At 40.5% G+C, this 13,570-nt stretch overlaps 1 protein-coding gene across 1 annotated transcript; it reads right to left on the minus strand.

Moving 5' to 3' along the window:
* Positions 1–399: 399 nt before the first annotated feature.
* LOC120861229 (ras-related protein Rab-7b-like) lies at positions 400–1,151 on the minus strand. The gene has a single exon (XM_040236866.1). It carries the CDS (start codon positions 970–972, stop codon positions 400–402), a length of 573 nt encoding a protein of 190 aa, XP_040092800.1. The 5' UTR covers positions 973–1,151.
* Positions 1,152–13,570: the final 12,419 nt, after the last annotated feature.

Consider the following 13,570-nt stretch of genomic DNA (forward strand, 5'->3'; position numbering starts at 1 on the left):
TCATTTGTTAAGTGGTTAGCCAGAGGATGTAGAATATGCTTAAGCTAATAAAAATACATATTACTATTTTCTCAGAATATTTGAAGACTCAAGGATTCGTAAGTACAGACTCCCTATCTGACCTTGGGTAGAACTAATATTCTACTAAAAAAAAAATTCTATTCTACAGGTTAATTCAAATCCCACGTGCCTACTTCTTAGGCCTTTATTCTTCCATTCCCTGTCTCTAGACAGAATTGCCTTCGGTTCTCAGCTCATATCATGATGCTATTTCTTATGTTTGCTCATGTTGTTTCTTCAGCCTGGAACCCACTCCCTCTAGGAAGCCCTTTCTATACCCAGGATTTCAGTAGATAGATGCCATTTCACTGTGGTCCCCAAGGTGTTCTCTATGATTGCTCATGATTTACCATATTGCACCATAATTATCTTTAAAATGCATCCATTATTAGACTGTGAAATTCTTAAGGTAAGGACTATGCCTGCTTCAGCTCTATCTGTGTGGGACTTAGCCCAGCGCCTGGCATGTAGCTGGTCCTCACATGTTTGGTGAATGGAGGGATGAGCCGACGGTACCTGCCCGTCTGCCAGATCGATCTTGTTCCCCAGCACCACCATGGGGTAGGACTGCTCCATCGGAATGGTTTTGGCCAGAACATCACCCCACCAGGTTTCCAGGGCTTCGAAGGACTCCGGGTCAGTGACGTCAAAAGCCAGGACACAGCCATCAGAGCCTTTGTAGAATGTAGACACCATGGAGCGGAATCGCTCCTGGCCACCTGTGTCCCAGATCTGTAGCTTCAAGGTTGTGTCATCCAGTATAATAATCTTGGAGAGGATGCTGGCCCCCAGTGTGGTCTGATAGTCTTCGTAAAACGTCTGATGCACATATCGGTGCAGGAGGGAGGTCTTTCCAACACCCAGGGCTCCAATGATGATGAGCTTGAGGTCCACCTTCTTCCGAGGATTCATGGAGGGGCTTCAGAATCTCTGGGGAACAGACAAGAACCAGGAAAAGCTTCCAGAGCCTTCTCAGCCTCCGATGGCAGGTGGGGGGTTCTCTCTGAGTCTGGGGGGCTCCTCTTAGAAGAGCAGTCTCAGCTAGATCAAAGGAAAAAGGCTTTGGGAGCAAAGTTGCTGAGGCCAAGTCACTTCCTCGAATTGATGCTTTTGAACTGTGGTGTTGGAGAAGACTCTTGAGAGTCCCTTGGACTGCAAGGAGATCCAACCAATCCATTCTGAAGGAGATCAGCCCTGGGATTTCTTTGGAAGGAATGATGCTAAAGCTGAAACTCCAGTACTTTGGCCACCTCATGAGAAGAGTTGACTCATTGGGAGGGATTGGGGGCAGGAGGAGAAGGGGGCGACAGAGGATGAGATGGCTGGATGGCATCACTGACTCGATGGACGTGAGTCTGACTGAACTCCAGGAGTTGGTGATGGACAGGGAGGCCTGGCGTGCTGAGATTCATGGGGTTGCAAAGAGTTGGACACAACTGTGCTACTGAACTGAACTGAACTGGAAGACTTCAGAAAGCTAACAATGAGGTTGGGTCTTCAGCTTCTACCTATTAAGGAGTAGACTGGCACCAGGTTAGCACTCCTAATGTAAACAATTACATAATTGACACAATATGTGAAGTGTCTGTTAATAGCTATTGGGAAACCTAACACAGGAGTGTAACCTCTGAGAGAAACAGTAAGAGACTATTTTTCTGGGCTCCAAAATCACTGCAGATGGTGACTGCAGCCATGAAATTAAAAGATGCTTGCTCCTTGGAAGAAAAGCTATGGCCAACCTAGACAGCATATTAAAAAGCATATTAGAAAGAAGATCAATCCTGAATATTTGTTGGAAGGACTGATGCTGAAGCTGAAGCGCCAATACTTTGGCCACCTGATGTGAAAAACCTAGTCTTTGGGAAAGATCCTGATGCTGGGAAATACTGAGGGCAAAAGGAGAAGGGGATGGCAGGATGAGATGTCTAGATAGCATCACTGACTCAGTGGACATGAATTTGAGCCAACTCTTGGAGATGGTGGAGGACACAGCCTGGTGTATTGCAGTCTGTGGGGTCACAAAGAGTTAGACATGACTTCAAGACTGAAAAACAACAGAGCAGGTAAAGAAGTAATTAGCCTCCAATTAAAATAAATAAATTAAAAAATAAAATGCAAAGAAAAAAAGATTTAATCTTTATTCTTGGACTAATTTTATCCTATTTCTAAAGTGTAATCTTTCTGAGGTTCTATTGAATGCTCCCAGTTTTCAATAAGATGTCTCCACTCTGGTTGATTGGACCTTAAATATCTCCAACTCTGTATGAATTCCAGTAGTTACTCAATCTATACTTAATAATACTCAGCTAAACTCTTGTGGCTATCCATATACAGGTTTCTAGAATTCTTTTTCTGCATGTCTCCCTCCTCTTCTGCCTACAAATTCAGACAATTTCTGCTTTCCCAAATGCTGATCTCTGGCTCTTCAACTCAGTGAGATAATCATGCCTTGCCCCTTCTTTGATCTTGAGTCTGGAAAGGCAGAAAGTCATGGTGGTCATAGTTCACTTCAATCATTTCCCTTCTCTCAGGGGTTCAGTTCAGTCGCTTGGTCGTGTCTGACTCTTTGTGACCTCATGGACTGCAGCATGCCAGGCCTCCCTGTCCATCACCAACTACTGGAGCTTGCTCAAACTCATGTCCATCGAGTTGGTGATGCCATCCAACCATCTCATCCTCTGTTGTCCCCTTCTCCTCCTGCCTTCAATCTTTCCCAGCATTGGGATCTTTTCAAATGAGTCAGTTCTTTGCATCAGGTGGCCAAATATTGGAGTTTCAGCTTCAACATCAGTCCTTTCAATGAATATTCAGGACTGATTTCCTTTAGGATGGACTGGTTGGATCTCCTTGCAGTCCAAGGGACTCTCAAGAGTCTTCTCCAACACCACAGTTCAAAAGCATCAATTATTTGGTGGTCAGCTTTCTTTATAGTCCAACTCTCACATCCATACATGACTACTGAAAAAACCATAGCTTCGACTAAGTGGACCTTTGCTGGCAAAGTGATATCTCTGCTTTTTAATACGCTGTTTAGGTTTGTCATAGCTTTTCTTCCAAAGAGCAAGCATCTTTTCATTTTTTGGCTGCAGTCAACATCTTTTTTGGAGACCAAGAAAATAAAGTCTTTTCCTGTTTCCACTTTTTCCCCTTCTATTTGCCATGAAGTGAGTGATGGGACCAGAGGCCATGATCTGAGGTTTGTTTTTTATGTTAAGTTGAATTTTTAATTTTTTAAAATGTTGAGCCAGCTTTTTCTGTCTCCTCTTTCATCCTCATCAAGAGACTCTTTAATTCCTCTTCACTTTCTGCTATTAGAATGGTATTATCTGCATATCTGAAGTTATTTCTCCCAGCAATCTTGATTCCAACTTGTGATTCATCCAGTATTTTGCATATAAATTAAATAAGCAAGGTGACAATATACAGTCTTGTCATACCCCTTTCCCAAGTTTGAACCAGTCTGTTGTTCCACATTCGGTTCTAACTGTTGCTTCTTGACCTGCATACGGGTTTCTCAGGAGATAGGTAAGGTGGTCTGGTTTTCCCATCTCTAAGAATTTTCCACAGTTTGTTGTGATCCACATAGTCTAAGACTTCAGCATAGTCAATGAAGCAGAAGTAGATGTTTTTCTGGAACTCTCTTACTTTCTCCATGATCCAGTGAATGTTGGCAGTTTGATCTCTGATTCCTCTGCCTTTTCTAAATTCAGCTTATACATTTGAAAGTTCTCGGTTCACGTACTGCTGAAGCCTAGCTTGAAGGATTTTGAGCATAATGTTGGTAGTATGTGAAGTGAGTGCAACTGACCTGCTCTAACAAAACATAAAAACAAATCTCAAAAGATTAAACTGAACCTTAAGTATCCTCACTGTCCAGCAGTACAAAGCCAAAACTCATTAAAGGAAGGCAATACAATTCAGATACTCAATAACAGAACACCCTTAATGTCCAGCATCTAATAAAACAATTATTAGAAATGCAAAGAAGCAGAGAAACGTGACCATTCAGCAGAGAAAAATGAGGCAATAAAAGACATTAGCAAGATGGCCTAACAGGAAACCTCAGAAACTCCTTCACCCCTGGAGACAAGGATTTAACAACATATGAACCAATTGCCTCTGTGAGAAATCTAGAATCCAGTTAAGAAATTCCTGGGAGAGAGATCTTCCTGTTAGATTTTGGGAGTTCAGATTCTTCTTTCAGCTTCAGCTGCTAACTGGCTGTCCTCTTCCTCTTTCAATAAAATGGCAAACTGAAACAGTGTAAACAGGGACAATCCAGCGCTTTACTTCATTAACACGTGGCAGGCTCCAATGGGATGGGAGACCCTGGTACTCCTAAGGTTTGTTAAATGGGTAAAACATCCTTCCTCAGCTCTCCTCCTGGTGGTTCCATGAGACTAAATGGCAGGCTTTCAGTCACAGCTGGAGACAAAATTGCCCTGAGTCTGGGGAGAGTGGCACCAAACTGCTCTCCAAATGGTTATGAAGAAATGTATCTTCCATTCCTCATTTCTTATATTGTGGATGTCTGTAGAAATTGTGGATGTCTGTAGAAATAAGCCATTTGTAATTTTGTGAAAGTGAAATCCTCAGATTTGAAAGGTTATGCCATTTAGATGTGCCCATTCCTAAAAATGGGTACAAACTGTTGTTTCTCATCTTTTGGGGCCAGTAGGCCTGAAACAGGGGTAAAAGAAAATACATACTTCTATTTTTGGCCTGAAAGTGGTAAAGGAAATTTTGTGTTTAAAAAAAGAGAGAAAGAGGGAGAGAGAGAAAAAAATTTCTGCTACCAATGTAAGCATGAAGCCGGGCAGGAAGATTCTTTACATTCATTCACCAGCGCACTTTCCCTCAGCTTGGCCTGGCATAATTAAGGAAACTTCTAACTCCTGAATTCTTCCTTGGGAAGGAATGAAGTGAAATGTATATCCAATATTCTGAGTTTTTGTGGTGCTGCCAAGGGACTTGTTTCTGTCTTATCTGAGTCTAAGCGCTGAGAGGAACGGGACACCAGGTTGCGGGTCATCGAGAACAGAGGCGATCAAGGTGGCTTGGTCTAGCACCAGTTTGCAGTGCCACAGATGGACACTAGGTGGAACTCCAGTACCGCAACTTTCTACAGTGTCAGAGAAACTGTAGAGTATTGCAGACACAAAGAGGAGATCTTACGGAGAATTGGTAAACTTCTGAATTAGGAGATGACACGTGTCCAAAGAGGTTGCATCCCCAGAAAAGGCTTCAGAGGTCTCCAGATTCTCCAGCTGATTGGAGAAAGTCCTCCCTGAGGAAAGTGAAAGTGAAAATGAAGTCGCTCAGTCGTGTCTGACTCTTTGCGACCCCATGGACTGTAGCCTATCAGGCTCCTCCGTCCATGGGATTTTCTAGGCAAGAGTGCTGGAATGGATTGCCATTTCCTTCTCCAGGGGATCTTCCCGACCCAGGAATCGAACTCGGGTCTCCCCCATTGCAGGCAGACGCTTTACCCTCTGAGCCACCAGGGAAGCCCAAGGAAACCAGACCTGAGGTTTCCCTGAGGACACCAGACCACAGAAACTAAGAGAGGTAGCTGAATTTTCAAATGCTGAAGTCCTAACAGAAAACAACACACACAAAGAAACAGAAAAATATCGCCTATTTAAAGGAACAGATTAAAACTCCAGAAACCAACCCTAAAGAAATGACAATATATGAACGAACAGACAAAGAATTCAAAATAATTATCATAAGATGTTCATGAATTAAAAGAGAACACAGAGAGACAATTAAAATGAAATCAGGAAAATGATACATGAACAAAACACGAATATCAACAAAGAGAAATTGTAAGGAAGAACCATTTAGAAAATTTATGAATTTTTGCCTAGTTAAAAAAGTTTATGACATTTTGATTCTACTTGTTTGACTTAGTATGAAGCAAATGCCTGATTTCTAACATATATTCATTCAAAACTTTGATATAATTCCTTGTATTTTGACATCTATTATTACTGCTAAAAGTCTAGAAAATTTATTATCTTAGTGATTTAAAAAAATTTTATTTATTTGGCTGTGCCAGTTCTTAGTTGCAGCATGTGGGATTTAATTCCCTGACCAAGGATCAAACCCAGGGCCCCTGTATTGGGAACTGGAGTCTTAACCACTGGACAGACTACCAGGGAATCCCTTGTTTTTTAATTAATTTATTTTTAATAGAATGATAATTGTTTTACAGAGTTTTTTTTTTTCCCCTTTCTGGAAGATTTTCTTTTCTTTTCTTCTTTATTTTGGCCACTTTATTTATTTATTTTTACAATGTGATTTTTCTTATTTTAATTTAAAATACATATGTATATTATCTTAAATTTATTTAATTAAAGGATAATTGCTTTAAAGAATTTCATTTTTGTCTGTCAAACATCAATAAGAATCAACCATAAGTACACCCATGTCCCTTCCCTCCTGAGCCTCCCTCCCACCTCCCTCCCCATCCCACCTCTCTAGGTTGATATAGAGCCCCTGTTTGAGTTCTCTGAGGCATACAGCAAATTCCCACTGGCTATCAATTTTACACATGGTCATGTAAGTTCCCATGTTACTGTCTCTGTACATCTCACCCACTCCTCCCCTCTCCCCACCGTGTCCATGAGTCTGTTCTCTATGTCTGTGTCTCCATTGTTGCCCAGCAAATAATTTCCTCAGTACCATCTTTCTAGATTCCAAATGTATGTGTTGGTATATGATATTTCTCTTTCTCTTTCTGACTTACTTCACTCTGTATAATAGGTTCTAGGTTCAAGCACCTCTTTAGAACTGACTCAAATGCATTCCTTTTTATGGCTAAGTAATATTCCATTGTATATATGTGCCACAACTTCTTTATCCATTCATCTGTCAGTGGACATCTAGGATGCTTCCATGTTCTAGCTATTGTAAATAGTGCTGAAATGAACATTGGGGTACGTGTGTCTTTTTCAATTTTGGTTTCCTCAGGATATATGCCTAGGATTGGGATTGCTGGGTCATATGGTGGTTTTATTCCTAGTTTTTCAAGGAATCTCCATATCGTCTTCCATAGTAGCCGTATCAATTTATACTCCCACCAACAGTGTAAGAGGGTTCCATTTTCTTCACACTCTCTCCAGCATTTATTGTTTGTAGATTTTTGATGGTGGCCATTCTGACCGGTGTGAGGTGATGTCTCATTGTAGTTTTGATTTGCATTACTCTAATAATGAGCAGTGTTGAGCATCTTTTCAGGTGTTTGTTAGCCATCTGTATGTCTTCTTCATATAGCTAGTGGAGGTGATGGAATTCCAGCTGAGCTATTTCAAATCCTAAAAGATGATGCTGTGAAAGTGCTGCACTCAATATGTCAACAAATTTGGAAAACTCAGCAGTGGCCACAGGACTGGAAAAGATCACTTTTCATTCCAACCCCAAAGAAAGTCAGTGCCAAAGAATGTTCAAACTACTGCACAATTGCACTCATCTCAACGGCAAACCACTCCAGTACTCTTGCCTGGAAAATCCCATGGGTGGAGGAGCCTGGTGGATTGCAGCCCATGGGGTCGCCAAGAATTGTACACGAATGAGGGACTTCACTTTCACTTTTCACTTTCAAGCATTGGAGAAGGAAATGACAACCCACTCCAGTATTCTTGCCTGGAGAATCCCAGGGACGGGGGAGCCTGGTGGGCTGCCATCTATGGGGTTGTACAGAGTCGGACACGACTGAAGCAACTTAGCAGTAGCAGCAGCAGCACAGGTTAGCAAAGTAATGCTCAAAATTCTCCAAGCAAGGCTTCAATAGTACATGAACCGTGAACTTCCAGATGTTCAAGCTGGATTTAGAAAAGACAGAGGAACCAGAGATCAAATTGCCAACATCCACTGGATCATCAAAAAAGCAAGAGAGTTCTAGAAAAATATCTACTTTTGCTTTATTGACTATGCCAAAGCCTTTGACTGTGTGGATCACAACAAACTGTGGAAAATTCTGAAAGAGATGGGAATACTAGACCACCTGACCTGCCTCCTGAAAAATCTGTATGGAGGTCAAGAAGCAACAGTTAGAACTGGGCATGAAACAACAGACTGGTTCCAAATAGGGAAAGGAGTACATCAAGGCTGTTTATTGTCACCCTGCTTATTTAACTTCTATGCAGAGTACATCATGAGAAATGCTGGGCTGGATGAAGCACAAACTGGAATAAAGATTGCTGGGAGAAATATCAAATACCTCAGAAACGCAGATGATACCACCTTTATGGTAAAGTATCTTTAATATTAATTTATTATTAATTTCTCATTTAAATGCTTTCTTCTCTGCAGTCACCCTCTGTGCTTTTCTCAGTCTAACTTTACGGAGGCTTTTGATGGCTAAGTCGAAATTCTCTCTTGGTAAATGTCACATTGCACTTGAAAATATGTGGGTTATTTTCAGATATATTTTTATATTGATTTCTAACTTAGTTCCACTGTGATAAGAGAATGGACTGTGCATGATTTCAATACCTTTAGACAATGAAATTTTTTCATCTTGTTTTATGTCCCTGGATATGTTTCAGTGTCTACTAGTTTATAGGCTATGGGAACATGAATAGAATTCGTATCCTACTATTGTGTGAAAATTGTATAAATCTTAATTATGCTGAATTAGTCATAGTGCTTTTCAGGTCTAATATATCCTCCTACTTCTCTGTATATTCATTCTATTAATTTTTGAGAGTTTGATATTGAAACTTCAACTAAAAATCCTGATTTATCTACTTAAAAAATAATTGTAATATATAGTGGAACTATATATAACCTTGTTCTGTATTTTCCATGTCTCTTATAAATGAGTATCATACTTTCAAAATTAAAAAAATATATATAAAGAAGAAAAACCAAATGAAAATTCTGCAACTGAAAAATGTAATAACTGGATTGACTAATGTAATATAGGGCATCAACAGCAGACTTTACCAGGCAGAGGAATGATTCAGCAAATTTAGGATTTTTGAAACTACTGGGGCAGAGGAGCTGAGAGAAAAAGGAGAGAAGAAACATGAAGAGAGCCTCATGGGATGCCATCATACAGAGAAACATATGTATTCCGGGAGTCACAGAAGGAGGAAAAAGAGAGAAAGGGGCAGAGAGCATATTTGAAGAAATAATAGATGAAACCTTTCGAGATCTGAGGAGGGATTTGGACATACAACTTCAAGAAGCTCAAAAAACTCCAGTAGGATCAAACTAAAGAGACCTACATTAAAATACACTATAATCAAGCTGTCAAAAGTCACGAAGAGAGTATCTTAAAACTAGTTTGAGGAAAGTGACTTGTCACTACAAGGGGGCTCTTACTAGATTATCATTCAATTTCTCAGCAGAAACCTTGCAGGACAGAGGAAATGGGATGAAATATTTCAAGTGTTAAAAGAAAAAACCTGCCAACCAGAATACTGTATCCAGCAAAAATGTGCTTCAAAAATGGAGAAATTAAGATTTCCCCAGATAAACAAAAACTGAAGAAATTCATTACCACTAGACCTGCCCTACAAGAAATACTGAAAAATGTCCTTCAAGATGACACAAAAGGATGATAAATAGCAATACAAAACCATTCCAAAGTATAAAACACTCTGGTAAAGGTAAATATATGGACAAACATAGAATCCTACAGTATTGTAATGTAGGCATGTAAATCACGTTCAAAGTTGGAATAGAACTTAAATTACAAAAGCATAATAAGTAATTATAAATCTATGTTATTGGATATACAATATAAAAGATACACTTTCTTTGACCACAGGGAATGTAAATTAACAAATCAATAGCGTTAAGATATCTAGAAACAGCTCTAAGTATTGAGAATTTAAGCAACATACTTTAAAAAATTGAGATATAATTGGCATATAGCATTCTATTAGTTTCAGGTGTACAACATAATAATTTGACATTTGAATATATAGCAAAATGATCACCATGGTAATCTAGTTAATATCCATCACCAAACACAATTGCAAAATTTTTTTGTGTCATGAGAACTTTTATTTATTTACTTATTACAATTAATTCTCTTTCTTTCTTTCTTTGACTTTGGCTGCTCTGGTTCTTTGTTGTGGACTTTCTCTAGTTGTGGTGAGCAGCGGTCGCTCTTCATTGTGGTGCCTGGGCTTCTGCTTGTGGTGGCTTCTCTTGCGGGGACCACGGGGTCTTAGTCACTAAGGCTGCAGTAGCTGCAGTGCGTGGGCTCAGTAGTTGTGACTTGTGGGCTCCAGAGCATAGACTCAGTAGTTGGAGCACTTGTGCTTGGTTGCTCCACAGCATGTGTATCTCCCTGAACCAGGGATCAAACTGGTGTCCCTTGCATTGCAAGGCAGATTCTTAACCATTGGATCACCAGGGAGTCCCCAGGAGAATTTTTAATATCTACTCTCTTAGCAACTTTCAAGTATTCGATACAGTATTATTAATTACAGCAACATACTGTTCAACAACTGAAATGTAAAGGAAGAAATCACAAGGGAAATTAGAATATATAAAAATGGTGGGAGGTGGGAGGGGGATTCAGGATTGGGAGCTTGTATACACCCGTGGTGGATTCATGTCAATGTATGGCAAAACCAATACAGTATTGTAAAGTAAAATAAAGTAAAAATAAAATTAAAAAAAATTTGTGTGATACAGCTAAAGCAGTCCTTAGAAGAAAATTTATATCTTTAAATGGCTATATGAAAAGTGAAAGTGTTAGTTGCTCAGTCACGTCTGACTCTTTGTAACCCCATGGACAGAGGAGCTGGTAGGCTACAGTCCATGGACTGTAGCCTGCCAGCTCCTCTGTCCATGGAATTTTCCAGGCAAGAATACTGGAGTGGGTAGTCATTCTCTTCTCCAGGGGATCTTCTCGACCCAGGGACTGAACCCGGATCTCCTGCATTGCAGGCTGATTCTTTGCCACCTGAGCCGCCATAGAAGGAAGTTTATATTTTTAAATGGCTATATAGGAAAAGATAAAAATTTAAAATCAGTCATCTAAGCTTCCATCTTGAGAAGCTAGATAAAGAAGAGCAAGGTAATCTCAAAGAAACAGAACAAAGGAAATAATGGAATACAAAATGAAATAATGGAAAACAATGAAATACAAAAAGAACCGATAATACCAAAAAACCAATAAAACAAAATTATATCTTTGACAAACCAATAAAATTGATAAATATTCTTTTAGATGATTAAAAAACAGATTAAGCACAAATTATTAATATGAGGTGGCACTAGTGGTAAAGAATCTACCTGTAAGTGGAGGAGATGCAAGAGACACAGATTTGATCCCTGGGTCAGGACGATGCCCTGGAGTAGGAAGTGGCAACCCACGCCAGTACACTTGCCTGGAAACTTCCATGGACACAGGAGCCTGGTGGGCTGCAGTCCATGGGACTGCAAAGAGTTGGACATGACTGAGCAACTGAGCATAAACACACACTGATGTGAAAGAAGAGACATCACTGCATACCCTACAAATATCAACAGAGTAAAAAGACAGTATTATGAACTAACGTGCCAGGAAACTTGACATTTTAAATGAAATAGGCAAATTATTTGAAAGATACCAGTTACCAAAATTGGCACGAGTTAATTTTGTTGTTCAGTTGCTCAGCCATGTCTGACTCTTTGTGACCCCATGGACTGCAGCATGTCCACTGAGTCGGTGCTGCCATCCAACCATCTCATCCTGTCATCCCCTTCTCCTCCGCCCTCAATCACCGACTCAATGGACATGAGTTTGAGCAACCTCTGGGAAACAGTGAAGGAGAGGGAAGCTGGGCGTGCTGCAGTGAATTCTATAAAACTTTAAGAAACTCTCTCAAAAACTAGAGGAGGAGGGAACATTTTATAACTTGTTTTGTGGAGCCAGAATAATCCTAACATCAAAACCCAATAGAGGTATTATAGAAGAAGAAAATCACAAATCAATGAGATCTTGGATGGCCTTGGCCTACAGCAGCTTAAAGCAGGGTTTTGGTTCTGGCCAGGGATTGAGGTCAGGTTGTAGCAGTGAGAGAGCTGAATCCATGCTCCTAGACTTGTGGCCACTGACAAGGCCTTGGCCCTGCAGAAAAAAATTCCCACAAAGATGGAAAGTAGTGAAACAGGCAAAGTGCTTACTAGAAGGAAAAGAGTATAGTATGTGTGGGTAGACACGCAGGTGGACTCAGAGAATCATGCCTTTGTGGTAGCTTGAACCACTTTTATGGGGCATTTCTGTTGAGTTTCCTTTGGCTAATCAATTTGATTAGCCTGTATTTGGTATATCTCAGGATCCTCCCATATGTGCATGTGTGTCTCTCAACCAAGATGGCCTATGAGTAGCTTTGACCTCACTCCCACTTTGACCTCCAAGAAACTCTCTAGTTGAGAAAGTTTTTCTGACTTCAAGAGTGAGAAATATGTGGTCTCTTATCTTTTATCTGGTCAGGTTCCAGCCTCCTCTCTCAATTGTTCTGCTACTGATGTTTTGGAATTTCTGTCCATAGGGAATGAATTCAAATTAGCCACCCTGGGGCTGGGGGCAGATCTACCTCTTGCCTCAGATGTATATTGTGAACATAGACAAAAAAGTCCTTAAAAGAATTTTAGCAAACTAGTTCTCAGTTCAGTTCAGTTCAGTAGCTCAGTCGTGTCCGACTTTTTGTGACCCCATGAATTGCAGCACGCCAGTCCTCCCTGAACATCACCAACTCCTGGAGTTCACTCAGACTCATGTCCATCGAGTCGGTGATGCATCCAGCCATCTCATCCTCTGTCATCCCCTTCTCCTCCTGCCCCCAATCCCTCCCAGCATCAAAGTCTTTTCCAATGAGTCAACTCTTCGCAGGAGGTGGCCAAAGTACTGGAGTTTCAGTTTTAGCATCATTCCTTCCAAAGAAATCCCAGGGCTTATCTCCTTCAGAATGGACTGGTTGGATCTCCTTGCAGTCCATGGGACTCTCAAGAGTCTTCTCCAACACCACAGTTCAAAAGCATCAATTCTTCAGTGCTCAGCCTTCTTCACAGTCCAACTCTCACATCCATACATGACTACTGGAAAAACCATAGCCTTGACTAGATGGACATTTGTTGGCAAAGTAATGTCTCTGTTTTTCAATATGCGCTCTAGGTTGGTCATAACTTTCCTTTCCAAGGAGTAAGTGTTTTTTAATTTCATGGCTGCAATCACCATCTGCTGTGATTTTGGAGCCCAGAAAAATAAAGTCTGACATTGTTTCCACTGTTTCCCCATCTATTTGCCATGAAGTGATGGGACTGGATGCCATGATCTTCGTTTTCTGAATGTTGAGCTTTAAGCCAACCTTTTCACTCTCCTCTTTCACTTTCATCAAGAGGCTTTTTAGTTCCTCTTCACTTTTTGCCATAAGAGTGGTGTCATCTGCATATCTGAGGTTATTGATATTTCTCCCAGCAATGTTGATTCCAGCTTGTGCTTCTTCCAGTTCAGTGTTTCTCATGATGTACTCTGCATAGAAGTTAAATAAGCAGGGTA

Source organism: Oryx dammah, unplaced genomic scaffold (genome assembly GCF_014754425.2).
Source record: "Oryx dammah isolate SB20612 unplaced genomic scaffold, SCBI_Odam_1.1 HiC_scaffold_11232, whole genome shotgun sequence".
Classification (NCBI taxonomy): Eukaryota; Metazoa; Chordata; class Mammalia; order Artiodactyla; family Bovidae; genus Oryx; species Oryx dammah.